The sequence below is a fragment of the Trichosurus vulpecula genome, chromosome 2 (assembly GCF_011100635.1).
Source record: "Trichosurus vulpecula isolate mTriVul1 chromosome 2, mTriVul1.pri, whole genome shotgun sequence".
Taxonomy (NCBI): Eukaryota; Metazoa; Chordata; class Mammalia; order Diprotodontia; family Phalangeridae; genus Trichosurus; species Trichosurus vulpecula.
Window position 1 is genome coordinate 71,047,138 of NC_050574.1, and position 27,080 is coordinate 71,074,217.

The 27,080-nt window shown below is 43.9% G+C and overlaps 1 protein-coding gene across 2 annotated transcripts in view; it reads right to left on the minus strand.

Moving 5' to 3' along the window:
• Positions 1-1,046: 1,046 nt before the first annotated feature.
• The window catches only part of KPNA6 (karyopherin subunit alpha 6), a 56,820-nt gene continuing 30,786 nt past the window's right edge, over positions 1,047-27,080 (minus strand). For both annotated transcript variants that reach the window (XM_036743422.1, XM_036743423.1), the window contains 13 exons: positions 17,796-17,929; positions 16,738-16,830; positions 15,981-16,080; positions 14,991-15,085; positions 14,318-14,449; positions 13,722-13,810; positions 12,387-12,486; positions 11,690-11,853; positions 9,625-9,703; positions 9,318-9,443; positions 8,838-8,965; positions 7,958-8,136; positions 1,047-6,620 (listed from right to left, as the gene is read on the minus strand). In XM_036743422.1, the coding sequence (XP_036599317.1) occupies positions 6,433-6,620; positions 7,958-8,136; positions 8,838-8,965; positions 9,318-9,443; positions 9,625-9,703; positions 11,690-11,853; positions 12,387-12,486; positions 13,722-13,810; positions 14,318-14,449; positions 14,991-15,085; positions 15,981-16,080; positions 16,738-16,830; positions 17,796-17,929 (1,607 nt within the window). In that variant the 3' untranslated portion in view covers positions 1,047-6,432. The remainder of the gene's footprint in view (positions 6,621-7,957; positions 8,137-8,837; positions 8,966-9,317; positions 9,444-9,624; positions 9,704-11,689; positions 11,854-12,386; positions 12,487-13,721; positions 13,811-14,317; positions 14,450-14,990; positions 15,086-15,980; positions 16,081-16,737; positions 16,831-17,795; positions 17,930-27,080) is intronic.

The window sequence follows — 27,080 nt, forward strand, 5'->3', positions numbered from 1 at the left end:
CTCTCCATGCCAACCTCTTCACACCAGGGGAGTGGGGCAACTAATAGTCTTATAGTCCTTGGCTACAAAGTACTTTATTTGATATTCACAGTATCTCTAGGAGGGAATAGGAGTATCAAAAAATTTGAGAACTGGAAGAGAACTTAGTGGTCATCTAGTCCCAATGGGAAAACCTATTCAAATATACCTGACAAGTGGTCATTCAGCCTCTGTCTGAACAAGGAGGAACTCACTACTGTCTGAATATTAGCATTGCCTTTCTAGATGGATAAAAATAGGTAAAGAGAGTTCAAGTTGGTATGGCATGGAATGGAGTGGATAGAGAGTAAGAAGATCTATGTTTGAGCTCAGATTATGCGTGTGATCTTGGGGAACCCTTTGAATCTCTCCAAGTTTTGGTTTCCTCATCTAGAAAATTATGAGGTTGGAGTAGATTATTTCTAAAGTTGTTTCTAGCTCAAAAATCTGATTGATGATCTTAAATGACTTATCATCATACAAGTAAAGGCCAGAGACAAGTCAGGTCTGACACCCAATTCAGTGTGTTATTCCTGATTTATCAGAAGGTGCTTAATTAACATAGAGTCCAAACAGATTTCAGGGGGTCCAGGAATTTAGATGAAAAAAAAGTTACATCTTTATTGTCACTAACTTCTAACTGAAATTTAGCATTTCCTTCAGTTATGATTTTTCCACTGGATTACTAAAGGGGTCCATGACACAAAAAAGTTTAACTCCTGCATTATATCATGCTGCCTTCCCTGAGAGAGGATGAAGCATGGGTAATGTTTTTAGAAAGAATATCCCAAAGCCTTTCCTTAAATCTGGATCTAAGTGGGGTCTGTGGTCCCCAAAGATCTCTTGGTAATGTTCACATAAGGGAGGCTAGTTGCCCCTAAAACAAGTGCAGGGCAGACCTGGAGCTTGGTACTGCCTTCTCCAGGAACACCAGCCAGCTTACTCACTGGAATCAGTTTCTTCTATTACAAGTTGTCAACTTCAACCCAAAGGCATGGCAAGGGCCTAAATGAAAGGAGACTACTAAGAACTTTTCAACAGGTCTTTATTTTTGCATTATATTTGTTACACAGTGTTTGAAACCTAAAGAAATACATTTTTTCTCTTCAAATTGATGTGTATATAAATATCATTTGTTAAGTCTGTACTCATCGCGCTCAACTCCACGGTCTGTCTTTGCCCTGTGTCCAGTCTAGAATTTCCCAGCTGTGGCTAATGAATGCCAAAGGGCCTCTAAGAACATTTGGGATTTGTGGGTGGAAGGTAACATAGCCAGATGTGCTGAAGAACCATAAAGAAAAATAAACACTTTAGTATAAAAGGAAAACCAGCCAACATTGCTGGGCTGGTTTCTGGAGGGAAGGAAGGGAACCTGCCTGGGGCACAAGCTTGTTTCACTCACTCTTCTCCCCTAGTGGTTTGTAGCAGGAAGATGCCATAGACTGGGGTAAGTAAACATCCAGTAACAATGAACCCCAGCCCCCATTCCTCGGCCAAAACCGGTCTCAGAGTCTACGATTCTTCTCTTGGTAGGGAATAAGTTTGTGAAAGCTAAGCTTTGACTTGGACAGTTGTGAGGCAGAGGGTCCCAGGTGTGTATGTGTATATCTCTTTCCATACAAATCTGTCTTGATCCTTGAAATAATGATCCCACCTCCACCCTGGGATTGTTCAGAGATAGGTTTTGCAGACCACTAAGGATAGTGTGAACTACTTGCCCTGCACTGGCAGGAAGAAAGGTTTAGGGGTCCCTAGATGCCTATCATAAGCCACCCGAGGTGACCTCTGAGGGAGGGTGGGAAGAAGAGGGAAGCTTACTCTATGGCTTAAAGCAGCCAATAATTCCTCTACTGATCACCTTGGTGAAAGGCCTCTTTGCCTGCTGGTTCTTTACCTCTTGCCCTGGCTAGGGATGGGAGTGTCAGATGCTTGATGAACAAGTCTGGAGTAAAACCTGCAGGTGGAGACTCAGAAGCCATGGGTTTGAGAACCCAAAGCTAAGACATAGAAGAAGCTGGATCAGTGTAAAAGGACTGAGCTGAAAACATACTCCACTTCTGCTTCTAGAAGGTCCTGCCTGATTGACTTGCCTCAAGTCCGTGATCTTTCCAGAATACAAATGCATTCACTGTATCAACCCCCAATCCTTGACACTCAGAGGAGGCGGCTGCTGGCAAGGACGTCAGCTGAAGGCACGCATGCACACACAGGCACACGCAGGCACATGCGCGTGCACACACGTTTTTTCTCTCTCTCTCTCGCCACCTGTCTCCCATTTCCCTGCCCCTATGTACTCCAGGGCCGGGGCCAGGGCCAGTTTGTCATGGGTATCATCAGTGGAGAAGCCTGAGAGGCACTGGCAGGCAAGGACAGAATGAACATGCTGGTGACTTTGGCACAGGACAGAAGCTGATGGTTCCAAAGGTGGGAGCCCAGGTTCCCCCACAGCCCTTGGCCACTGTCCCTTTTCTCAGATAACTCAGGAAAGAAAGAGGTGATTTAGGGAATCCAGGCAGCTACAGGGGTCGGAGGCATCTCTAGCACAGAATCCGTAGGCCTCTCCCGGGCTGGGTTTTCTTTCAAAGCATCTGCATCTGTCATAACAAGGGGATTCTCTAGTTCATGACGCAAAAGCATATGGGGACTTGCACATGCCAACAGTGCTGACCCAGAGAGGAAGAACATGTTACAGAACAAATCTCATGAACACTTTGAATTCTTCCATAAACACAATCTCCCTATAACGCTCCCCAAATTCAGAAGAGTGTCTAGGACAGAAACAACTTCCAGGGTGGACAAAGAATTTTCTGAGAATCAGTATAGATTAGAGTTCAAAAGGCTGCTGGGGGAGGGGGATTCCTAAGGTCCCTGGGGAGTTGAGAGAAGCCTTGGCACACGTTCCTGCTTGCAAAGGGAAAAATCAGTGCAAGTCCTGAAAGAAGGTGGGATAGAGCTACCAAAAATCCACAAAACACTACTTGCATCTAAAGAAAGGTGTGAAGTAATTTGGGGAGGAGGGCCAGACCTCAGGAGTCCGGACATGATGATCAAGGGGTTAGAACTGGACCTTTTGGGCTAAATGGACCAGAAAGATGAGATGGCTGATGATTCAGTGGCTCATTCAGTTAAGAAATATCATCCTACTCCTCTCAGGTCCTTGTGTATATTTTCTCGGAGTACTAACAAAAAAACTTAGATCCTAAGTCTTTGATTATGGGTCATCTCCCTGCCAAACCCAAATTTAAGTCCTGAAAAATGCTTCAGAGGCTGACTGCGAAGGCAGCTGCTTTGATTCCCTTCAATAACAGGTCTGCAGATCTACACTCCTCCTCAGACCACTTCCTTACCTTCCATGTCGTCACCATTCCAGTCCCCCAAGCTCAGACTCATTCAGAGCCTACAGACTTAAGCTTGGAGACCTGGGCATTAATAGCTAAAGCTGCCAAGAAACCAGTGATAGGCTAGGGGCAGAGAGAGAGGTGCTATCAGGCAAGACTACTTTGGGATGTACAGGAACCTTGTAAGAAATAAAAATGAAGAAGGGCTGAGAACTATCAGAGAAGGAGGAGTCAGCCAAGTGAGGCATGAGACAAACCAAAGGAATCAGCCCTCTCTGGTTTGGGAGCATACACGCAAGGAATGAAGATGGAGTCACTATCTCCCTAAGATAGAGGAGCAGGAGAATGGCTAAAGACCAAAGAAAAGCCTGACAAAGCCAATCTGCAGTCAGTATTTCCCTAGCTTTGAGCAATGGCCCGAGGGCCATGCAAATCTTCTGCTGTCTGAACTACTGGGCTCATAGTCAGATGGGTTTTGGGGTGCCAAGATGAAGGATATTTTAATCACAAGGAGTTTCAGAGGCTGAAATGCTGCTCGACATGGATTTTTCTGAAATACTGTCACTCTTCAGATCAAAAATACCAATAAAAAAAGTTTTTCTCCTGATTTGAGGAAAGATAATCTTGTGAATGACACGGGGCTTGTTGAAACAGAGAGTTCCAGTCCTCCTACCTTCTGAGGAACTGGGCAGTCACCCCCAGGATTCCATAAGAGCTCAGTGTTCATCGGTTTATAAAAGGGTAGGGAAATCTCTGATATGTGCCTCTTACTATAGCTACCAATGTAACAACTGCTAGGATAGTGTCAGAGCGATGTATCTTGGGGTAGAGAGGGAAGAAAAGGGCAAATAAGAAACTCTTGGCCAATGAAACAACTCCCTTTAAGATATGAGAGGGAGGACACATGGATTCTCCTTGGCCTGCCTGGGTCAAGATAGCAGGTGCCTCGTTGCCTAAAAGGGCCTGGGGGTAGAGGGGGCAATGTAGAGAACTCTGCTTGTGGTCTTAGGTTCAAAATCAACAAAAATGGCCAATCTGTGCAAAAGCATCCTTTTTTCTTTTTCCAAGTGGGAGGAGGCGTACATTCGGGAGAGCACCTAATTCTGTCCAACTACATGGAAGACAGATTGAGCTGCTCGTTGAAGTCTGAGTATAAAGCTTCACCTGCCATCTGCCCCCACTGACGTAGCCTTACAGAGGCCAGAGCTTAAGCCCTTCCCTTGGGTCCTGGTTCCCTGCCTTCACTATTTCAGAGTCACTTGGTCAGCAGCAAATATCTCCTCTTTGCAGCTTTAGGCAAAGAAACACAGACAGTGCTTTGAGGAGTAAAGAGGCAACTGTTCCTTGGGGTAAATTCTAGCTGCTAAGTGCACAAAAAGCCTGAAGAAGGGAACTGAAAGAGGAAAAATCTCATCTTTCATTACTGTAAGAAGAAGGCTTCTAGTCTAGAAGGAGAGTGGGGATTTATGGTCACTGTATGAAGGGTGGGGATGGGGGGAGGTTACTTGAGTCATCAGATGCTAATGGTAGCTGGGCTTGGTCCAGACCTCCTGCTCTTTCTCTGACCTCAGGGTTACAAAGAGTGCAGCAGGACTAAGAAGCATGTTCTTCCCTTAGGTACCCCCTCCCCTTCTAAGATCTTTTCTTTACAACCCCATGGCCATCTTGTGCTTGGCTAGGTGAAAATCCTGGGTCAACTCATGCCTGATCTGGCTTTGGGCCACGAGAGCTCAGGCAAGAAGGGAGAAGGACTGGAACCTATTAAGTGTGAGGGAGATATCATCACCAGGCTCTGTCTGCCTCACAGCATCCTATTTATAGAAATTAAGACAGCTCATAGATCTGTTCCTCCCAAAACCAATTAAGACTCACCTACCTAATATATAGAATATAAAAAATACAGAGCTTTGACATTCTCTCCTTTTTAAGTAAAATTAACATGATCCAGCTGTGGAGGAGGAGCAAGAACGGCTAGACACAAGTCTCCAGCAATCCTGATATGTGTCGCCACCTCTGTGGGAAACCAGGCTGAACCTTGTTGTTCCTTTCCTCCAATAAAGGAAAGAGACCATCACCCGCCATGGATCAGGAGAAAATGTCACCACCTCAGGGCAAGTCCCACCACTGAGGGCAAATTTCAAGTAAACAATGAAGTTAGGGGTTGCACCATTTTGACAGCTGGGTGGAGGGAGTTTTGGAAAAGCAGGATCAGTAGCTATATCTGGGTCGTTTCACCTGAGGGCCTTTACCATCCCCTTTCCTAAGGCCAACCTTGTAACCACAAGACGGCCCATCTCCCAAACCAGGGAAGGTGGGACTGGTTCTCCCAAAGGCCCCCCAGCCCTGAGAAGGCAGAAAGGCAGAAGGGAAGGCAACCAGAATGGTAACATCACAGCCATAGTGTACCAGCCACTGATGAGGGCCAGGTACCCTACTCTTAGAGACCCAAGGATGTCCCAGAAATACCAGGAGGAATTATAATACAAGTAAAATGTGCAAAAGGAAAAAGAAAAAGCTTCAATGACTCAATCCAAGCATCCAGGATTAATATTCCATCAGAGCATGAACACTTATTTTTTTTTTGGATTCTCTCCCTCTCCCCCCGCCACTGGAATATTCCATCTGCTCAAGTACCCAAAGTAAGACTGACACAGTCTGGGGCAGGGGCCAGGGAGGGACGAAGGGAAGGACGAAGAGAAAAATCACCACAAAAGAAAAAAAAAGGTGCAAATTGGTTACCTCAGTCCTCCTTTTTCCACCCTGGGCTCCTGGGTTAGACAGGTATGCAGCAAAAATATAGTGGGTAAGGAGGAAAAACAAGCCCCCTTCTCTCCACGAAAGCAAAGCCTTGGCCTTGGCCTGTCTTCAGAGGGGCCTCCTGGGAAAGGAGGGAGGGAGTGGGCAGCAAGGGCAGTCTCCAGGGCTGGGGCAGAAAGCCTGGCTGTTCTTCCCTGCTGCCGCCACCACTGCCAATGCTGCCACCACCACTGCTGCCACCACCACTGTCAAGGACTGTATGGGCCAGTCTGTGGTGCTTTCCTCTCTTCTCCCTCCCCTCCCCTCCCTTGGGCAGGCATTATAGCTGGAAGCCCTCCATGGGGGCCTCAGGCTGCTGAAAGATGAACTGCTGCTGCGTCTCATCCACCCGAGGAGTCAGGCCTGTGTCTTCATCTTCCACGCCAAAGTAGTGCTCAATGAGGTCAAAGGCCTTCTGGTAGATCTCTTGGTTTTCATGGCTCTGGAGAAACTCAATCTTGTCCAAGCCTGGGGGGATGGAGAAAAGGGAAGTGGAATGAATATTCTCCACTTGAACAGAAACTACAGACACCCAGGCTAGAAGGGACCTCAGAGACCCAGCCTCTACATGCCTAGGAAGAGCATCCACGCCGCCCCCCTCCCCAATTCTTCATCCAAGTGGTTACCCCATCTCCAGGAGAAATCTGCTCCATTTCTGGACAGTTGTAAACATCACCAGTTTTCCCTGACAGGAGCCAAGTCTGTCTCTGGGAGTTCTACCCAACATACCAACGTCCACCTCCAGGGACAAGTAGAACTAGTCTAAAAACTCATCCACATGATGAGACTTCATGTGCCCCTTATGTTCCTTCTCCTCCAGACTAAGCCCCCCAGTTCTTCTAACAGATCTTCATAAGACAGTCTCCAGTCTGCTCATCAACAGTGGCATTTTATAAAAGGACTTCTAACATGTGACCCAGAAACAGAAAATTCTCCACATGAGGGATGACCAGGACAAAGGGCAGGTGGCAGATGGAGGCCCTCCCTCAAGGGGAATGTGGGACTTGGGGCACATGCTGCCTCCAGCCTACAAAGGCCTACTATCCTTTTATCCCTTAAGGATAATGTGTCTTATGTAAATTCTTCCTAGATTAAGGTGGCTGCCCCCCTCCCCCCGCCCCGACATAAAATATTTATTTTCTCACATTCCCTCAAAAGTATACCTACACTAATACATTATCTTGGCATTAAAAAAAAACACCTCATGCCATATGTTTTCCTTTATCTATTAACTGCTTTAGAAGGCAGAAGCCATATCTTTGAGACTGGCAACCACACTTAGAATTCCTAAGACCCAAATAACATTTGCTATATGGATGAGTAATTACTGACAATAGCTGGAGAGGCTAGAAAAGTCACCTTAGCCTTATCCACAGAAGTAAAAGAAATGTGGAGGACTATCAGGACAGAAGCAATGGGATACAGCAGAGAGAATGCTGAACTGGCAGTTCAGCCTAGGTTCTAGTCATGGCTCTGAAACTTATTAGCCAGGTGACCCTGGGCAAGTCACTTTACTGTCTGAGCCTCGTTATTGCTGTTACAGATAAATACTACCTACTTCATAAGGCTGGTGTGAGGAAAATGTTTTGTAAATATGAAAGAACTATAGAAAGCAAACTAATCGCTATCATGACTTATTAGCTAAGCTATTTGAGCCTGTTTCTTCTTTTGTAAAAAAAAAAAAACCAACATACTTAACTTGGTTATGAGGAAACAAATGAAAATACTAAATACAAAGCCCCTTAAGAGTATTATTAAAGGAGGGGGAATGGTCCTAACCTTAAAGGGCTAGAGATACTACCTACCATAAGCTTCTTCAATGAGGCCACAGTAGGGGTTGACCCCTGTGCCTGTCCGCTTAGCCTCTTGCTCACCCAACCGTAGGATGTTTTCCAGGCCATTGAGAGCGACCTGTACGATCTTAGAGTCCATCACAGTCAGCAAGTCACACAGGGGTTTGATGCAACCCAATGTAACCAGGTACCTGGGAGCCAACAGTAAGGCAAATGCGACAGGTTAACATGTACCAACACACCAATAGTTTTTGGCTTATGGGCTTCCTGAGCTCCCTAAAATTCCTCCTGTGGAGGGTTAGATTCCAGACCCATCATAAGAAATTATCTGCAAGGAAACTCAGTCACTCTTTTAGGCATTGATGATCTTTGCCCTACTGAGTCCCAACCCAATTCTCCCCAGCAGCTTTCTGGGCTGCTTCTTTGACCACTTCACAAGGTGTATTTTAAGAATACAAAAGAGCATTTGCTTCTGTCAAAGACAGGCACAGTGCATGGCTTCAGCTTGTTGGATATTATCTAAGCTAAATATAAAGTATATTTTCCATCCACTACTGTGAAACTGACCATTTTCAACTGTCCAAAAGACGAAAAATATTTAACAATATTTGTGGCAAGTATATGTCACTGGGAAAGCACAGCATCCAATCTTTTCTTAGGTTCCACCATTTCTAGTGGGATTCTCATTTCAGGATTCCCATGAAAATCCAGCTTGCCCTCCCTCCCTATCTGTGTTTAAGCTAGAACGGAGGAGGGGCTTCTCAGGCAATGGAGGCTTGGAGGTTTGTGTTCATGTGATGTCAAATGGCTGTACTGGGGGATACCACCTAGTGCCGGAGAGCAGGAGGAGGGAGTGTGTGGTAAATGTCATGGGGAAGGGACTGCCAAGTACCTGATCTGCTCAGGAGTTCCCCCTGATGTGGCATTAGTGATGGCCCAGGCAGCCTCTTTCCTTGTGCGGAACTCAGCTTTCTGCAGGATCTCGATCAATACAGGAAAAATATTTGCATCTATGACAGCCTGGAGCAGGGGGAAGAAAATGGAGCGTGTGGAGGTAGGCGGATCACTCTAGCTAAGGACTTCCTTACTCATGAGAATGGACCACAGAGAAGATCGTGCCAATCACAAGACTTACATCTCTGGGGATTTTCAGCTACAGCATCTAGAACTATGGACTCTCACAGAGATAAGGACAAGGAACAGTAGACTATTTGGCTTAAGTCTTATGGACCACTAGGTTCAACAGCTGCCTTCACTTCTAAGAGTAAAGATAAAATCCTGCCCTTTGGAAGTAAACACCCTGAGGCTCTTCTGCTTGGACTTCCCACAGAGAACCAAAGACTCATAAGGGGCCCTTCTATTTCTTCTCTACCTGTATCTGGGCCCTGTTTCCAGCTGTGATGTTTGAAATTGTCCAGCAAGCTTCTTTCCGTATTGACTCCTTGGGGCTACTCAGTAAGTGAAGCAGACAAGGTAGGGCTGCGCAGTTGAGAATCACCTGAAGAAAACGCGTACAGAGTTAGTGCTGGCAACTTTCCTCTGTCACTCGAATAGTCCCAGTGCCCCAGGACACAGAGAAATCCCTGGCTCAGGACTGTTCTTATCTGCCAGGCCCTGCCTTTGTACGTCCACTTCCCAGGGGGTGGCCTGAGGAAGATGGGGCACAGGCTACTCCTTACCTGGGTCTGGATGTCATCACCAGTGACAATGTTGCCCACTGCTCGAAGGGCGGGGGAGGCCACTTTGTAATCATTGTGCCTGCAGAGAAAGGGCAATCCCCAAAGAGACTGGGTGAGTCTGGGATAAATACCTAAAGCACAGCTTGTTGTCTTTAAGGGTAGTAGGAAAAAAAAGCAATTAGAGAATCTAGACTAGAGAAAAAAAGACCTTATAAATCACCTCACCACCTTATTTTGCAGATGATAAAATGGAGGCCTACAAAGGTTAAATTATTTGCTCAACACTGCAGAGGTAAAGAGCTAGGATTGGAACCTCGGTTCTGACTTCAAATCTAATGAGCTTTCTACTAAATCAAGTTAACTTCACAGGTACTAGTCCACCTTTCAGTTGACAATAAATCCCACCTACAACATTCCCTGTGAGGCCACAGGCTGTTCTACGTCCCATCTAGGAAGGAAAGCTCCCGTCTGGATGGCTCTAACCACAAGCCGAAACAAAACTGGCCTTGTCTGCAGTCTTAGCCATCACTCGACCCATTTAATAATAGAGAATAGGCAGCACTTACATACTTCTTTAAAGCTGGCTAGGTGCTTTTTAGGGACTCCCTCATTTACTTTTTTTTTTTGCTTTCCTCAGAAACTGAAGGACAGTGATCAAATTCACCCTAAGTTTTCTTGCACATTTCCAGGTGGGCAACCTTGATGTCCCCCACGGCTCCTCACTCTCACTTACCCCATGTATCTAATGAGCTGCCGAATCTTGCCATTTTTACCTCCACTGCTTTCCTCATATTTATCCCCTTCTCAGTACTTAGCTCAAGCCTTCGTCATCTCCCTCCTGGGCTATTTCAAGGTCTCTCCCCCTCCCATTCATCCTCAATGATGCTTCCAAAGTGATTTTCCTGAAGTGCAGTTCTAACCATGTCACTTATTCCAATCCCCATGGTTCTAGCTGCCTCTAGAATAAAATACAAATGTCCATTTAGCTTTAAAGCCTACCCAACCGTAGCTCCAATTATACAGAGTGTCCCAAAAGTCTTAGTGCAGCTATTAAAGCTTAAAATTGCACAGAGCCTTTGGGGATGCCCTGCACCTTATTTCTTTTTTTTTTTTTTTTCCCCTTTTCTAACTTAACAGGCCTTCTGGCTGTTTCTCACACTCTATCTCTGGGCCTTTCCTTTTTTTTTTGGGGGGGGGGGGCAAATTAAGATTTTATTGATATCCTCTGTTTCTTATATAATCATAGTTATTCCAGGTATTCTTCCCCATCTTATAACAAATAGTATTTTTTAGAGAAGAAAAAAAAATCAGCATAACCGAGCCAAACACTGAAAAAGTCTTCAAACCCAATGCAACATGTGATATCCAAAGGCCTCCCACCTCCACAAAGGGGCAGGCTATGGGAATCTTCTCATAGCTTTGTGCCTTTTTAGGCCCTTGTGCCCCATCTCCTTCTAGAATCTCAGCTCAAGCACAGGCTCCGATATGAAGCCTGGCCTGATGCCAACAGCAAGTGTCCTTCCTCCACTCTCTCAAATGCCTGGCATTTATTGTTATGGTAAACTTGAGAGCAAAGATTGATTCATTTCTGTCTTGGTATCCCCAGCACTCTGCACAAGACCTGGCACAGGGCTAGCCTTGCACACAGTAGGAACTTAAAAATTCTCTTCTCAGGCTAAATACTCTACTCCTCCAGTAATACCACCAATGATAACTATTAGTATCTCGTAGAAAGCAGGACAAATGTCATTACCCCTATTTAAGAGATGGCAAAATTTAGGCTCAGGGAGCTTCAGTAGTTTGCCCAAGGTCAAATAATTTGAAAGCAACAGTGCCAGGACTGGGACTCAGCCTGCTGACCCCAAGATCAGTATTCTTTCCACTAAAGAAACTGGTTGGGAGGATTTTCCAGAACCATGCAGACACGAAGCTCCATCTGTTCATAACCAATCTGAGGCTACAAGTAAGTTTGGGGGAGGTGTCCTTGCATGCCACACCCCAATTCAGTGGAGCCTTATGAATGACTTCTCTTTGCTGAGAGTCAGGTTGGCTATCCAGCACTCACATTAAGAGCTCCACCAGTCTCCGACAGACCCCAGAGTCTATGACAGCTTGAATCTTCTCATTGGGACCGTCGGACAGATAGGAGAGGGCCCAGCATGCATCTGCCAGCAAGTCTGAGTCACTGCTGAACAGCAGGCGGGACAGCACAGGCAAACAGGGAGACACCTGCAAAGGCACAGGGAGAGCAGCTCAGACTGGGCAGTGAAGCAAGGGTGGTCCAAGGCCACAAGGCACTTCTGGCAAGCATCTGTTTTGCCTTCTCCCCAGAGCTCTAGCCCCCAAGCCATCTCTTAGGAACACAGACTACACCCCTGATGGGTCCTTTGTGGCTTATCACATGCTTCCTGTGCAACCTTGTAACTGACAGGATTCTTCTCTTCTCCCCATTTTACAGATGAGAAAATGGAAGCTGGCTCAGGGAAGTGAGGTGACTTGCCTAGAGTTACACAGCTAACTGTTCACAGAGCCAGGATTTTCAACAACTCTTTCAGACTAACACTAGTGTTCTTTCCACCACCACCTCACCATGCTAAGACCCTTTTCTAAGAACTCCCCCCAAACCCCAATGAACAAGGCTGACTCTAATAATACAGTAGCCAAGGAAAAGCTCCCTCTCTGGATCCATTCTCCACAGAGAGCTGACAGCTCTCTGGCTCTGTGTAGTGGCCAGAGGCAGAGCAGAGGCACAGGGGGCTCACCTTCTCAAACTCGGGGGGCGGGTTCTTTCCTCGGCACAGGTTTGACAGGGCCCAGACAGCATTCCGAGTCATCGTCACACGTGTGGATTTGGTGAGGAGTCTGAGGGAAATGCAGCATCAGGAAATCAAGCTTGGGGTGCTTAGGCCTGGGTGCAAAGCCTGGAGGAGACTCTTTGGGGATTTTCTCCCATATACTCAGCACGACTGAGACTCTAAGTGGGTCAGGAAGCTGAGTTGGGTGCCACTGCCATCTTATACCTGACAGTGGAGGCTAGAGAAGCTTGGACTTCAGAGACCGTGGGTGTAAAAGCCCCACATTCTCACTTTCTGAGGTGGTTCAGATGTGGCCAGTCATTCACTGTTTGCTTACTATGCATAAGGAATTGTATGCTGTTGACTTTGGAAAGCTGTTATTTCATAGGCGCTAGAAGTCTCATCACAGGACATATTTAGAGCTGAAGGGACCCCAAGAGATCATCATTTTACATATGAGGAAAATGAGGGAGGTGATGTGAGGTGCCCAGGATCTCTCAGGTAGTAAACCTTACAGATGGGATTTGAACTCAAGTCCAGAAATCATGTTCTTTCCACTGTATCCCATCTTTCTCCAAATCGTAGCACCTTCATGCTTTAGTAGAGGGTCTCATGAATTGCTATGGCCAACCTTCTAATGATAAGCCTCTCTGTTCTTTGCCAGGCCAGTTCTTAGTATAATTAGTCCCTGGGCCTGTTTTCAAGGTCTTTTCAGCTGAGTGGAACAGTTCATTACATGGAGCATTCTGGTCCTAGGGCACATGCACAAAATGATGGTTCTGGAAACCACAAGAAAGGGCCCCTGAGACTTGCCAGAGCTTCTTGCCTACCAAGATTCAGAATCTCATCAGACAAAGAGATGTGATTAAGAAACAGCAACAATCATGGAAGGTGGTGACTTGCATAATGAGCATAAACATCACCCACCTGTTTAGTCTAAAAGCAAACTAACTCTGGCAACCATAATGACAATTTTCAAGAATTACAGAATGCCCAAGTTGGACCAGAGAAGTCATCTGTTCAATGCCCTCATTTTACACATCGAGAAACTGAGACCCAAGAAAGTACAGTGACCTGCTCTGTCTTGCCCAGGAAGTGAGCAGGGGAACTGTGACTTGAGATGACGTCCTCGTATTTAAAATTTTTCTTTCCTCATCACACCATGCAGCCTCTTAGAAACTCCAAATCCAGAAGCTTTTGCCTGCAGTGTTCCCTTCTACTCTACAACCCAGAGGCCACCCAGCTGCCCACTATTCCACAAGTCCAGAGATGCCCTGGGCTGAGGGGCCTGTGGTTACTCACATCAACAACGGTGGGAGGATGGCACAGTTCAGGACATAGTCTCTGCACACAGAGCTGTCACCAGCTATGTTTCCCAGGGCCCAGACTGCCTGAAAGGAATAAAATGGGCTTCTTAACAACTGGCTACAGAGAATGTTTGGGTCATCTGGTTCACCCCGGACTCATTTTATGGCTGAGGACAAGGACTCACTAACCCAGAAGGGTGAATGGTTTGCTCTAGGACACACAGGTATTAAACAGAGCTAGGATTCAAACCCAGTGATCTTCTCATGGCACCACAGTGTCTATGTAAACAGGCATTCAAGCATGGCTCACAGGGCCAGAGTAAGTTCTGTATGGCTTAGCTCTCAAGCCCAGTCACTTTCTCCACCACTTTCTCTAAACCTCAGTAACTCCAAAGACAGTCCAACCCAGATCTTCCTGGAATGAGGGGGAGATCAGCCTGGTAGCAGCATCTGTAGAGCACCTTGAACAAGACCTTAACAATTATGAGTGACTAAACATCTGGTCACAGCCTCAGTCAGAAACTGGGGGGGCAGGGAGACTGTCTTGTCACTGGACTCGGCCCTACCACTCATCCCCAACCAGCTCATTACCTGTTCTTGTACATCCTCAAAGTCAGAGTTAAGCAATTCTATGAAGATAGGGACAGCTCCAGCTTCGATGACAATTTTGGTCTGTTGCGAGGTTCCTGAGGCAATGTTGGTCAGGGCCCAGGCAGCTTCAAACTGAAAGAGGTATGGTGGGAAATGGATTATTGGTGTCTGTGTTGGGGAGACTGGAACTGCCAAGTGTGAGACAGGGTGCACCATTAAATGTATCCCACGGTTCAGGAGGATCCCTCCCCCCTTACGTGGAACAGAACCCAGATGTTGGTGATCAAGAACTGATAGAAACTGTCTGCTTCCTCCAAAGGAGCCCCAAGCCAGACATGCAGTAGGACCCTCCCTAGAGGTCAGGCTGGGAATGTTAGCGCTGAAAGGGACCTTAGAGATCATTCAGCCCAACCTCCTCATTTTACAGGACTCGAACCCAGGTCTCCTGACTCCCAGTCCGGTGCTCTTTCCATGACACCACGCTGCCTCCCACTCGAGGCTGCCTGGTTTCAGGTGGTCTTGAGGGCGAGGGGGCAGATCCCATTTCTTGCCAGCTGCCTGAGGGGTGTGGGGGAAAGCCCTGTCACACCCTCTCGCTCCCTCCCTCCCCCACCATCCACAGCATAACACAGCACTTGAGGCAGGCAGCAACCAGCACCTCCCCCAGAGTCACCTGTAGTGTGCAGCTCTCGCTCCTCTTCAGAAATTCCACAAACCTGTCCACTACTCCAGGGGTGTTAATCACCTCGTCTATGGGAGGATTTGGCTCTGAGGGGAAAGGCTGAGAATTAAGAGAGGTCTAGGCTACACCCACTCCCTGGCTGACTCCATTCCATCTAGTGATCATGGCAACACAAATATGTGACCCTCAAACAAAATTTTGAGTCTCTTTGTAGGTAAAATGTCTGGGCTATATATAGGCAGTCAGCACTAAGTAGTTTTATGTGAGCAGGTCACCAAAAAAGTTCTACGTGGGTAAAGTGAGGGGAAGGCAACTAAACCGAATGAGGAATATCAAGGACTCATAAGCATTTGTTGTACACTTCATGAACAAATCCCTCTCCCCCTGCCATCTGTGAGTGCCTTAGTTTCCTCATGTGTACCATGGGGAATATTACTCAGCTACCTCTACCTTCACAGGGAATGCCATAGAAATGTTGACTTTTGTTATTCAGAAAGCAAGAGGCCCTGAAAGATAAGCGTTCTTTTCTTTGGGACTACTCTGCTCTCAAGGCTCAGAAAAGCTTCTGGAACCAGCAGAACTTAATGGAATATAACAGGCCTAGAGTGGAATCTTTAAGGAAGATGGAATTTCACAGGGTGCTAAAGCTCAGAGTTGGAAAGGGGCTTCAGAAGACGTCTAGCACAAATCAGACCTGCATGAGGACGCCCTCTAAAACCTTCCTGGCTAGTTAGCATTCAGCCTTTAGCTAACGGTGTGCAGGGAGGACCTCCTGAGGCAGGTGAGGGCAATCTCTAATGACTACTGAGCTGGAGCCATCCCCTCCTCTCATCTGGGGCCTCTGCCCCTTCCAGTATCTGAGGGGTTTATAGATGGTGATCTGGCTTCTATTTTCCATGCTAATATCTCTAGTTCCTTAAAGAGAGAAATGTACTGCCAAACTGTGCCACTATTTCCTTCCCAAGCTGAAGAGCATCTTACCCTTTGAGAGCAGCTTGCGGAATTTCTGTGTGGTTGCTAACTGCAGGTCAGAGTCTTCAGAAAAGAGCATCTCCACCATCTCTCTTGTGATCACTCTATCCTAAAGGAAAAGGATAGAGCTGGGATTTGATAAGTAACCAGAAAATCCAGTTTCCAAGTCCCAAGAGCCCCTTTGTGCTCATTCCCAGAGCATCTACTATGGAAAGGCTCTTAGGTGTAGCATGAAAGTGCAAATAAAAATACTGTTATAGGATCTAATGTTAGAAGTGATATTCGAAATCATTTAGTCCAACTCTCTCATTATAAAGAATAGACAATCAGGCCTTTGCCAATGTCAAACTGGTTCTAAGTAGCAGAACAAACCCTAGCCCCTTCAGGCCAAACCTAGAACTCTGTCTACTATATCTACTCCCTTCATGCTCACTGTATAGAGAAATTCACAGGATATAAAGATCACTCAACAAAGAAAATCCCTCTGAGTTTTATCTCATCTACTGCTGCCACATAGCTTAATGAGGGAAAAAGCTCTGGGATGCTCAAAATTCTGTTCTTACTCCTCAGGATTCTGGGATGGAGAACAATTATCACTACTTTTCAAATGACTTCTCTTGGTGCCTGGTGACCTATAAGGACTATTGGGATGACAAATAGTGACAACATAGAAGAATCTCTCCTAGTATAATTAGGGGTGTTAACAGGAACTGATGTGACATGCCCAATCTTAGGAAATCTCTAATACTGTACATTCAGGCCTTACCCCAGTGGTGGAACTAACATAGGAATCCATGAGTAGTGTGTCAAACATGGCGGCGTCTTCACTGATTAGTTCTACATTTCTTCGTTTAAAAAGCTGAAAGTAAAAGTTAAAAGGGTCAACAGTAAGTATATCTGTTTGTTAGCAGACTCATACATAATATCCAAGGCCAGTCCAGGCCAGCCCTTCCTCTGTCTGTAGCTAATCAATGATAGTCAGACAGCTTGTCCAGAAGATGAACCAATTTGGACAGAACTGATAAGTGTAGAGGCATATAACTTAATAAGCTCCAAACTCATACCAAGAGCCAAGAAGAAACTCATTTGGTAGGGAAACCGTAAGACGATGAAACTAACCGAAATCAGAATTGCCAGCTCTGCCTACAGCATTAGAAAGGGTGGATCTGGGAGTTCCTAGCAGATGGTAGGGGTGATGAATAAGAGTTTAAGTGTCACTTTGTTTTCATCTTATGAATGAATATCTGTATGGAAGAAACTGACAACAACAAGAGAAGGGGCCACAAACAGGTGTTTTAGATGGATACAGGATATGTAAGACATGGCCATAGCCCTTAAGTTTATAGACTATTTGAGGAGGCAGATAAATGAAAATAATGTATGTGCTATGATTTTGACACAAGTTCTAGATGAGTTCTGAGGGCAAAGAAATTACTTGGAGCCATGATGGTTAAGTAAAGCTTCATTAAGAGGTAGGACTAATGCTGAACTTTAAAGGCCAGGTAACAAACAGACAACTAGAGAGGACTCAAGGCAGGGGAGGTGGCGCAAGCTGGGGGGCGGCATGAAAAAAAGGGAGGAAGGCAAGCACATGGCTTGTTCAGAGGGGACAAGGAACAGACTAATCTGGCGGGTGTCTTTCTTCCTTCCATCCACCTGCTTTGCAGGGAGATGCAAATAAGCATGATTAGAGATGGAGCTAACACAAAAGTTCTTGCCTTGCTTTGCAATATCTCATACCAGTCCCTTAAAAGGAGACTGCAGCAGATCCTTCCCCACTGTTTTTTCCACTTTTGCAGAAGGGGTGGTTGGTTCCATCCTTACCTGTTGCTCTCGTTTCTGCTTACGGAGCTGGATTCCTTCTTCCTCTCGCCGCCTTCTCATTTCTTCTGGGTTCAGCGCTTTGTTCTTATAGCTCTTCATCCGGTAATTGTCCTTCCCTGGGCTCGCCATGGTTTCTAGAGAAATGAAAGAATGGCAGCCACCACCCATAAGGGGAGATTCCTTTGCCTGGTTCTCTCCATCCCCCAAAGTGGGCCAAGTCAGACTACCTCCAGCCTGCTCCCAGATGCTCCCACTGGGTACAGGTCTTGCTTTTTGATGTTTGAAGAGGCACAATTAATGGCAGCAATTTGATACAAAAACTCACACTTGGAGAATTTGCAAATCAAGGAGACTGGTAAAATCTTTTTCCTAAATCCAGAAATAATAACAATAGCTTACATTTATGGAGTGTTTTAAGACTGACACAACACTAGCCCCTCTTCCTTTAATCCTCACGATAATCCTGTGTGGTAGGACACTTAAGTATTTCAATCTGCATGTCTCACATCTAATAAATGGCAGGCCCTCAGATCCCAGAATTTGGTGTTTTCCCCATCAAATTATGATGCTTTTCTATAGTAAAAAAAAAATTCTGTGTAAAAAAAAAAAAGGTTTTTCTTTATCTACCAGATGGCTAACAGAAACAATATTTTGTTGACACTGGATTCTGTAGAATGAATGATCTTATCAAAGTACTTTCTCTGGTTCCTGTCCATGTCATGGCCTCTCTGCAGAACTAAAATATAGAGTTGGTATTTTAAGCCAGAAAAAGTGAGCTGAGTTCTTTGTATTTTTTTTTCAGTTGCCACATATATCAGCAGTTATCCTTCAAATCATAGACAATCATAGCTGAAGCAAGAAGGTTACCTTGGAAATCTTAGACCAATCTGGTCCTGAAAAAAATATCTCCATTTCAATATACTCAACAATCTATGTCTAACCTCTGTTTGAAGACCTGCAATGAGAATAGACCCACTGTCTTCTGAGGCAACTCATTCCATTTTAACAATATTAAGTTTCCATATGACCAGCTTACCTTTGCCTCTTTGCAAATGCTATCTAATTCTGCCCTCTAGGACCAAGCAGTACAAGTCTGGTCTCTCTTTCACAGGATAGACTTTAAACTAGTCCTTGTATAGTATGATCAAAGCCATCTGTCATCCTAGTTGACATCCTTTGGAAGCTCAACACCCTTCCTAAAAGGTGGCATTCACTTTTACTGAAATTTTTCCTTCAATTATCACCTCTCCAGCCCTCTACAACTCAATGGAATCATGATCTCAATGTTGGAACTCCCTCCAAAGATGCAGATCACAATCCATCCATACCATCTCAGTGTATACAATTCTTCACAACTTCCTGTGATTCTTTCACAGAAAGCCCACCGAATGTGCCAAAAGCCTATGTTACCAATGGAATACATCTATTGGTTATGGACCTTCTTTGCTAGTTATACATTTCTCTGATAAACATCATTTCTCTTGGGCAATTTTTTCATGTATCTTGGTAGGCCCTGGGGCAGCCTGCAATTTTTAATCTTAGATTTGGGTACTCCACAACTCGCTGGAATGCATCACTGGAAAAATAATGTTATCAGAAAAGATGGGCCTTTGATTCAGGGACAAATTCAGGGGGAGAGGGAAGAATGTCACTAAAAGCACTGCATCCTCTTCAATTCTTGGCCGAGCTCGCTGTTTGCAGCATCTGTCCGAGATATATGTACACTACGTATCATATTCTAAGTAAAAATTATTCATCCACTTGGTTTTCCCAGTATGGACAGTTAGGCTGAACTCAGCTCCAAATCTTTTACAGACAAACTGTTCAACAATGTCTGTCCCATTTTCTAATTATGCAGATCAGTTTCTGAACTGAAGCATAAGACTTCACCTCTCTTCCTATTGTATTTCATCTTTAACATGGTCAGCTCAAAGTTTGGGCCTGTCAAATCCCCTTTGGTTCCTGATTTTGTCATCTAAGAGGTTAACTATCCTCAGTTTTGTATCATTCCTATAATTAAGTATCCTATCTATATGATAATCCAATCTGCTGATTAAAATGTTCAATAGTATGTACAAAGCCAAGCATAGATCTATGAAACATTCCATTAGAGATCTTCTGCACTGTCATGAACTATTAATGACAGTTCTTTAGGTCCAACTGTTCAACTAATTTTGAATTCCCTAACTGTACTAATATCTAGCCCAGTACGCACAACACTGGTACGAGAGAATGCCAAATGATTTGCTAAGATCTAGGTAAACTTGTCAAAAAAATTAATAAGGTAAGTCTGGGGTGACCTGTGCTTGAAGGAATATTGGCGCTTTTGTGATGTTTCTTTTTGCAATTGTTCACTAACCATTCCTTTATGAATACAGTTCAAGAAAATTTTGTCAAGACCCAAAGTGGAACTGATTGGCCTTTATTATATAAACCTCATTCTCTCCCCACCTTTGAAAATCAGCATTTGCCCATTTCCAGGACATTTCCCATTCTCCATCACTGTTCCAAATCACTGACTGTGTGATTCAGTGACCATATCCATCAATTCCTTTAGTACTAAACAGCTAGGTGGCCAATGGACAGTGGTGAAAAATCTGAGTTCAAATTCTGTCTCAGACATTTGTGTAAGAAGTCACTCAACATCTGCTTGCCCCAGTTTCCTCACCTATAAAACCGGGATGATAAAAGCGCCTACATTCCAGGGTTGTGAGGATCAAATGAGACAAATATATAAAGCGCTGAGCACAGTGCCTGGCACACAGGAGGTACTTAATAAATGCATATTCCCTTCTCTTTCCCCTTCCCATTCTGAGCTACAGTTCTACATTCCAAACTGTCTACTAGACATTTTAAAATTGATGACATAAGCACATCAAACTCAAGCTGTCCAAAACAAAACTTATCTCCCCTGAAATCCACCCTTCTTCCAGACTCACCTGTTTCCTAGGGAAACCACCATTCCTCCAGTTACTCTGATTCACAATGTGGGTGCCAAACTTGATTCTTTATTCTCATTTACCCCATATATTCAATCAAGTGCCAATCTTGCTGTTTCTTTCTCTACAACCTCTCTCATATTCATTCCCCTTTCTCTACTTACACTACCACAATCCTCAGCACTTATCTGAATAACTATTCCCTACATTTCTCCCTTCATTCCAGTCTCTCCCCTCCATGTAGCTGCCTAAAGCACAGCTATGACCATGTTCAATAAACTCTAGTGGGTCCTTATTACTTGTAGAATCAAATACAAACTCTTCTGTTGAGCATTTAAAGCCCTTCATAAGCTGCCCTCACTTTACTTTCCCAGCATTACACTTTCCTCTCCTTTACATATTCCATAGTTCAGCCAAATTGGCCTTACTATGTCTTTTATGCATGAAGAAACTGAGGCTCAGAGAGAGCGGATGATGTGCCCAAGGTCATTTGTCAGGTACAAACTGACCTGGATGACCTTTCCTATCCCTTTGGAGTGTGTGTGGTTCTGTGATTCCTTCTAGGCCCAGTTCATGTTTACTTCCTTCATCAAGCTCTCCTTGCTCATTCTCTTTGCTTCATCTCTATATCTTGAAATCTCTAGCTCCCTTCAAGGCTCACCTCAAATGCCATCTTCTACATGAAGCTTTACCTGATACTTGCAGCTGCTAGAGTCTCCAAGCATCTCCCCCTCCCCAATAACCCTGTCTACACTCTGTCTCTCTCTGTATGTATCTGTTTTTTCTCAGAGAGTCAAATCCTGAGGACTGGGGATATTTCTCTTTTATCCTTCTAGCTCCTGAGTCTAACAGTGCCTAGCACATAGTAGGTGCTTAATAAATTCCTACTGTGAACTGATCCAGCCATTTTGGAGAGCAATTTGGAACTATGCCCAAAGAGCTATAAAAATGTTCATACCCTTTGACCCAGCAATACCACTTCTAGGGTTGTATCCTAAAGAGATCACATGAGGGGGAAAAGGACCCATATGTACAAAAATATTTATAGCGGCTCTTTTTGTGGTAGCTAAGAATTGGAAATCAAAGGGATGCCCATCAATTGGGGAATGGCTGAACAAGCTGTGGTGTATGAAAGGTAATGGAATACTATTGTGCTATAAGAAATGGGGATGATATGGACTTCATAACAACCTGGAAAAACCTACACAACATAATGCTGAGTGAGCGGAGCAGAGCCAGGAAAACATTACACACAACCACAGATATATGCATTCTGTGAGGACCAACCCTGACAGACTTTGCTCTTCTCAGCAACACAACGTGCAAAGACAACGCCACAGGACTCACGATGGAGAATGCTATCTACATCCAGAGAAAGAACTATGAAGTATGAACGCAGATTGAGGCACACTTCATGCTCGCCTTCCCCCCCTCTTTTTTTTCCTTTTGTTTTTGGGTTGGTTTTTTTTTTTTGGTTCTGTTTCTTCTTTCTCATGATTCATTCCATTGGTCATAATTCTTCTCCACAACTTGACTAGTGTGTAAATTAATTCAATGAGAAGTTATACATGGAAGTTATATGGGATTCCATGCCATCTTGGGGAGGGAGGGAAGAAAATCTGGAACTCAAAATTATGTAGAACCATGTGTTGTAAACTAAAAACAAAAAAAAACAAAAAACCTACTTGCCACCAAAACAAATAAATAAATCAAATGAATTCCTGTTGATTCACTGATTATAGCTAAGAGGAAGGAATGAACAAGGAAGGAAGGCTTCCTCAAAGTGTGGAAGAAGTATATTTCAGGCATAAACCGTCACAGAATCATACAACTGGAAAAATCAAAAAGGATGGCAAGGGTTATCTAGGTTCACCTGTACCTGATCAGTATACCTTGGACAAATCATTTCAGTTCTGTGGGATTCGGCTAAGGACCTCCAAGTCAACCAGCACTTATTAAGTACTCACTATATGCAATATTGTGCTACATAAGCATAATGTATCCCGGATACCTGAAACATAATAAAATAAAGTGCACCAAATGAAAATAATTCCTGCCCTCAAAGAGCTCATATTCTAATAGGGCAGACAAAATGCAAACAATTATGTATATAGGAGATATAGACTGTAAATTGGAGGTAAAAGGTCCATTCTATTCTTCCACAACATGCCAGTGGTTATCCAATCTTTGTTTGAAGACCTTTACTGAAATGGAAAAGAAAAGCACACTTATGTTCTAGGTACTGTGCTAAGCATTTTACAAATGCTACCTCATTTGGACATCTAAAGTGAAAGCCCTTGTTTCCTAAGGCAGCCCATTCTAATTTCAGCTAAGATCATAGTAGGAAGCTTTTCCTTAGATTGAGCTTAAATCTGACTTGCTTTAAACACTACCCTGTCTCCAAGAAGTTCCCTGAAACACCTGAACACAACTACCAGCTTTCCTTCAGCTATCTCCAGGATAAATTCATCCCCGTTTTCCAGCTAAGTCCTCAATATCTAGTCTTTCCACTAACCTCCCAGATCGGGCCCTCTTCACCTCTCACATGCACTACTGGAACAGTCTCCTAACTGGTCTTCCTGCATCTAGTCCCTGCCTTGTCCCAATTCACCCTTCCCACAACTGCCAAAGGGGCATTTCTAAAACAGATTTTATTCTATCACTCCCCTACTCAAAAAGCTTCAGGGGCTTTTCATCACCTCTAAGATAAAGTAGAAACACCTTTGTTTAGCATTTAAGGTCTTCATAATCTATCTTCAATTTACCTTTTCATACTGCTTACACAATTATTGGCTCTTAAGGTTACACTCAAGTAAAACCACCTTCAAGAGGCCTTTGCTTGTTTCCCCTAAGTCCTTAAAGTCTTTCCTCAGAAATTACTTTGTATTTATTTTGCATAATCTTGTATTTACTTATCCAGGAACTTGGCTGTATGTCTCCCCAGAAGAATGTAAGCCACTTGAGGGCACAGAATACATTTCTTTTGTTTTGTATCCCCATCACCTACCACAGCATCTACATAATAAAATAACTTCCTACCTAGATATACAGAGAATTGACTGGTCCTAAGTATCAGTCACCCGGACTTTATTTCCATCAAGAATCTTAAGGGAAATGCCTAGATAGATGCATATAAGGATGTACGGTTTAATTATAATAATTATTCATTACTATGTAATTACTAAGTGACAGAACTCTATGTCATGTCTTCTGACTTGAAAACTAGTGCTCTTTCCACTATCCCATGTTGCCTCCTGTAGAAAGAATGGGAGTTTCTGTGTTCTTTGGCTATTCTTTGGGCTGAAGAGATGAAAAGGGGAGGACCTGAAGGGTTTTAAATGCCATTAGTATTTAGGCCCAGTCCAGAGATTAGCTTTTTCCAGAATAGGGAGGGGAAAGGTGCTCACCAGAGGAGACATCTTTCTGAACTGAGTAGTCCCCTTCTCCCACTGCCCCCAACCCCAGCCCATCTACTCAACTTTCTCTGCTCAACTAGTTGCAATGACTGGCAAGAAGAGGTTTTGAAACTTCCAGTAGACAACAGATGCTAACTGCTGTTAGCTTTGACTTGCTGTGATCCATTTTACAGAAAGCCTAAGGTTTGGGTAACTCTCCCTTTCCTGTTTATGAATCTAGAGCCTTTCCACCTTCTCTGTCCTTGAAACAGTGGCTAAAAACAGCCTTTTCCTTTCCATCCTCTCCCCAACCCTGGCTATTTGTAAAGGCCATCAGGGAAATAGGTAATGATGGTTTTGATGGAGCAGAAACAGAAGTGCCCTCCTCATTTCCCATTCATAGAGTTCATCTAGTCTTTGGAATTAGAAGTAAAGGAGATCTTAAAGACTATCTAGTCCAACCTTTTTGTTTCATAGATCATAGATTCAGAGCTGGAAGGGACCCTAAAGGGCACTGACTGCAACCCTCTCATTTTACAGATGAGGAAATTGACGACCAAGAGGTCAAGGGATTCAGGGCCACACCGGTGTGAAGTAGCAGAGTGGGATCTGAACCCGGCTCTTGTAACTGCTCTTTATGTAATACCACGTTGCTTAAGGTTAAGACTAGATATGGTCTATGTTGAGATTTTAAAATTTCTTTCCATAAAAAAATTACTATAACCGCCCTCAGTTTCAAAGAACCCTACGGTGTTATAACCAACTGAGGCAAAATGTAACCTTGGTTTGTCACAGAGTGAATGTGATTTATTTCTTCAGTAGTGTTAACTACTTGGACAGATAACCTACGTTTAAAAGGCCTACAGCTATAGGAATGTTTCCTGATGGTCTAAAACTAACTTTACCATCCTCTGGGGGCCTTCCCCACTATTTTCTCACTGTCCTTGAAGAAAGAGTAAGGGTCCTTCATGGAAGAGAAGAAACAATTTATTACTTTAACCCATTCCATGAATTTTGTGGCCACAGCAACCCTTTGCTTAGGGGCCACCCTTCTGCTGATAATATGCTCTTAATTTTGCTAAGGACTATTTCAAGTGCACCTGCTGCCTGGACTTCCAGCTTGGCAGGCTCAACCAGAACCTGAGTTCTGTTACACAACTTTTGAGAAACCAAGATACAAGGCAGTAGCCCTGGTTCTGAAAGCAAAATTGGAAAAGGATGATTTCATCCTCATATTCCAGAGGTACTTGGGGTATCAAGTGCCATCTCCATCTACCTTCGAACGAAATTTCTTATTTTTGATAAGATTTTTCTGCTTCCTCTTCTCATTGTCTCAAGTACTAATACAATGTCCAATTTTTAAAGCAAGTAAATAAATATATGCACTCCCAGAAAACATAAGTTGAAAATATTAATAAAAGGAAGAAAAGTTATAGCAGTTTCTTTTTTCTCTTAATTACATGTAAATTTTTAACATTCTTTTTTTAAAAATTTTGAGTTCCAAATTTTCTCCCTCCCCTGTCCTCTCCTTGAGAACACAAGCAATTTGATATAGATTATACATATGCAGTCATGTAAAATATATTTCCATATTAGCCATGTTGCAAAAGAAAACACTGAACAAAAAACAAAAAGAAAAATAAAGTAAGTTTAAAAAGTATGCTTTGATCTGCATTTAGACTCCCCATCAGTTTTTTCTCTGGATATGGATAGCATTTTTCCTAAGTCCTTTGGATTTATAGAGGAGTTTCTTAATCTGAGATCCACGAACTTATTTTTAAAATACTGCAACAACTGTATTCTAATATAATTGATTTCCTTTGCAATCCCATATATTTTACTTAATGCATTTAAAAACATTATTCTGAGAAACTGTCCACAAGCTTCCCCAGACTTCCAAAGGGATATAATGACCCAAAAAGGTTAAGAATACTTGGTATAAATTTGTGGATGACTAATCAAGAATGGATTACAAGGAAAGCAAAAAACATAAGATTTAGACATAGAGGGTGTGGAGAAATTATCAAATCCAATTGCTCATTTTAGAGATGAGTAAACCAAGGTCCAAAAGAAAGAAGAGTGACTTGCCTAAGGTCACACATGCTTGGCACAAGGCCAAGATTTAAACCCATGTGCTCTGATTCCAAACCCAGTATTCTAGTCTACTGCACCAGAACTGTCTCCAAAGTAAGAAACATAACCAGGACTCTCCAGAGCCGGCTCCATGAGAGCTCCCTGGGGCTGAAAGGGTCATAGCTTTGAGGTTACCACCTCATATATCTAGTTACCTTTTCCTCCAAAAGGGTACCCATTAAAGTGACTAGTCCTTTGGAAAAAACCTTAAGGAAACATGGCTTTATGTAAATGAGAGAATCTCTAGCAATGAAATGGGGGGGAGGGGGGGCACCTTGCGCAGAAAGGTGAGGATGTGGCTTTCTGCCCTTTCTACAGCCAGGCTGACATCTTCAAAGGATGGATGGATGCTGTCAGATTGTAAAGTTACACAATGCACCAGAGCTCTGTCCATATAATATTAATTAATTAAACAAAAAAGGGGGAATGGTGGAAAGAGACAACCCCAAAGCCAGGAAGAACTGGGTTCAAATCCTGTCTTGGACACATAGTAGTTGTGTGACCTTGGGCAAGTCAATTAACTTCTCAGTGTTCCAGGCAACTCTAAGACTCTAATTAGGTTACAGAGAAGGGAGTTTTCTCACTAGGGTGTTTCCTTTACCACAGGCTCAGTCACCATCATTCACAAAATTTTAAGTGTCTAGGGGTGCAGACTACAATGTAAAATACAGAAGCTTGGCCTTCCCAAGCATTCCTCCAACTTATTACAGTCTAGAAGGGTAGATACAAGCACCAATAACCATAAGACAATATTACAGGATAAGTTTCATTAGAAGTACAAAGTCCTATGAGATCTTAGGAGGAAGGGATGAGAATTA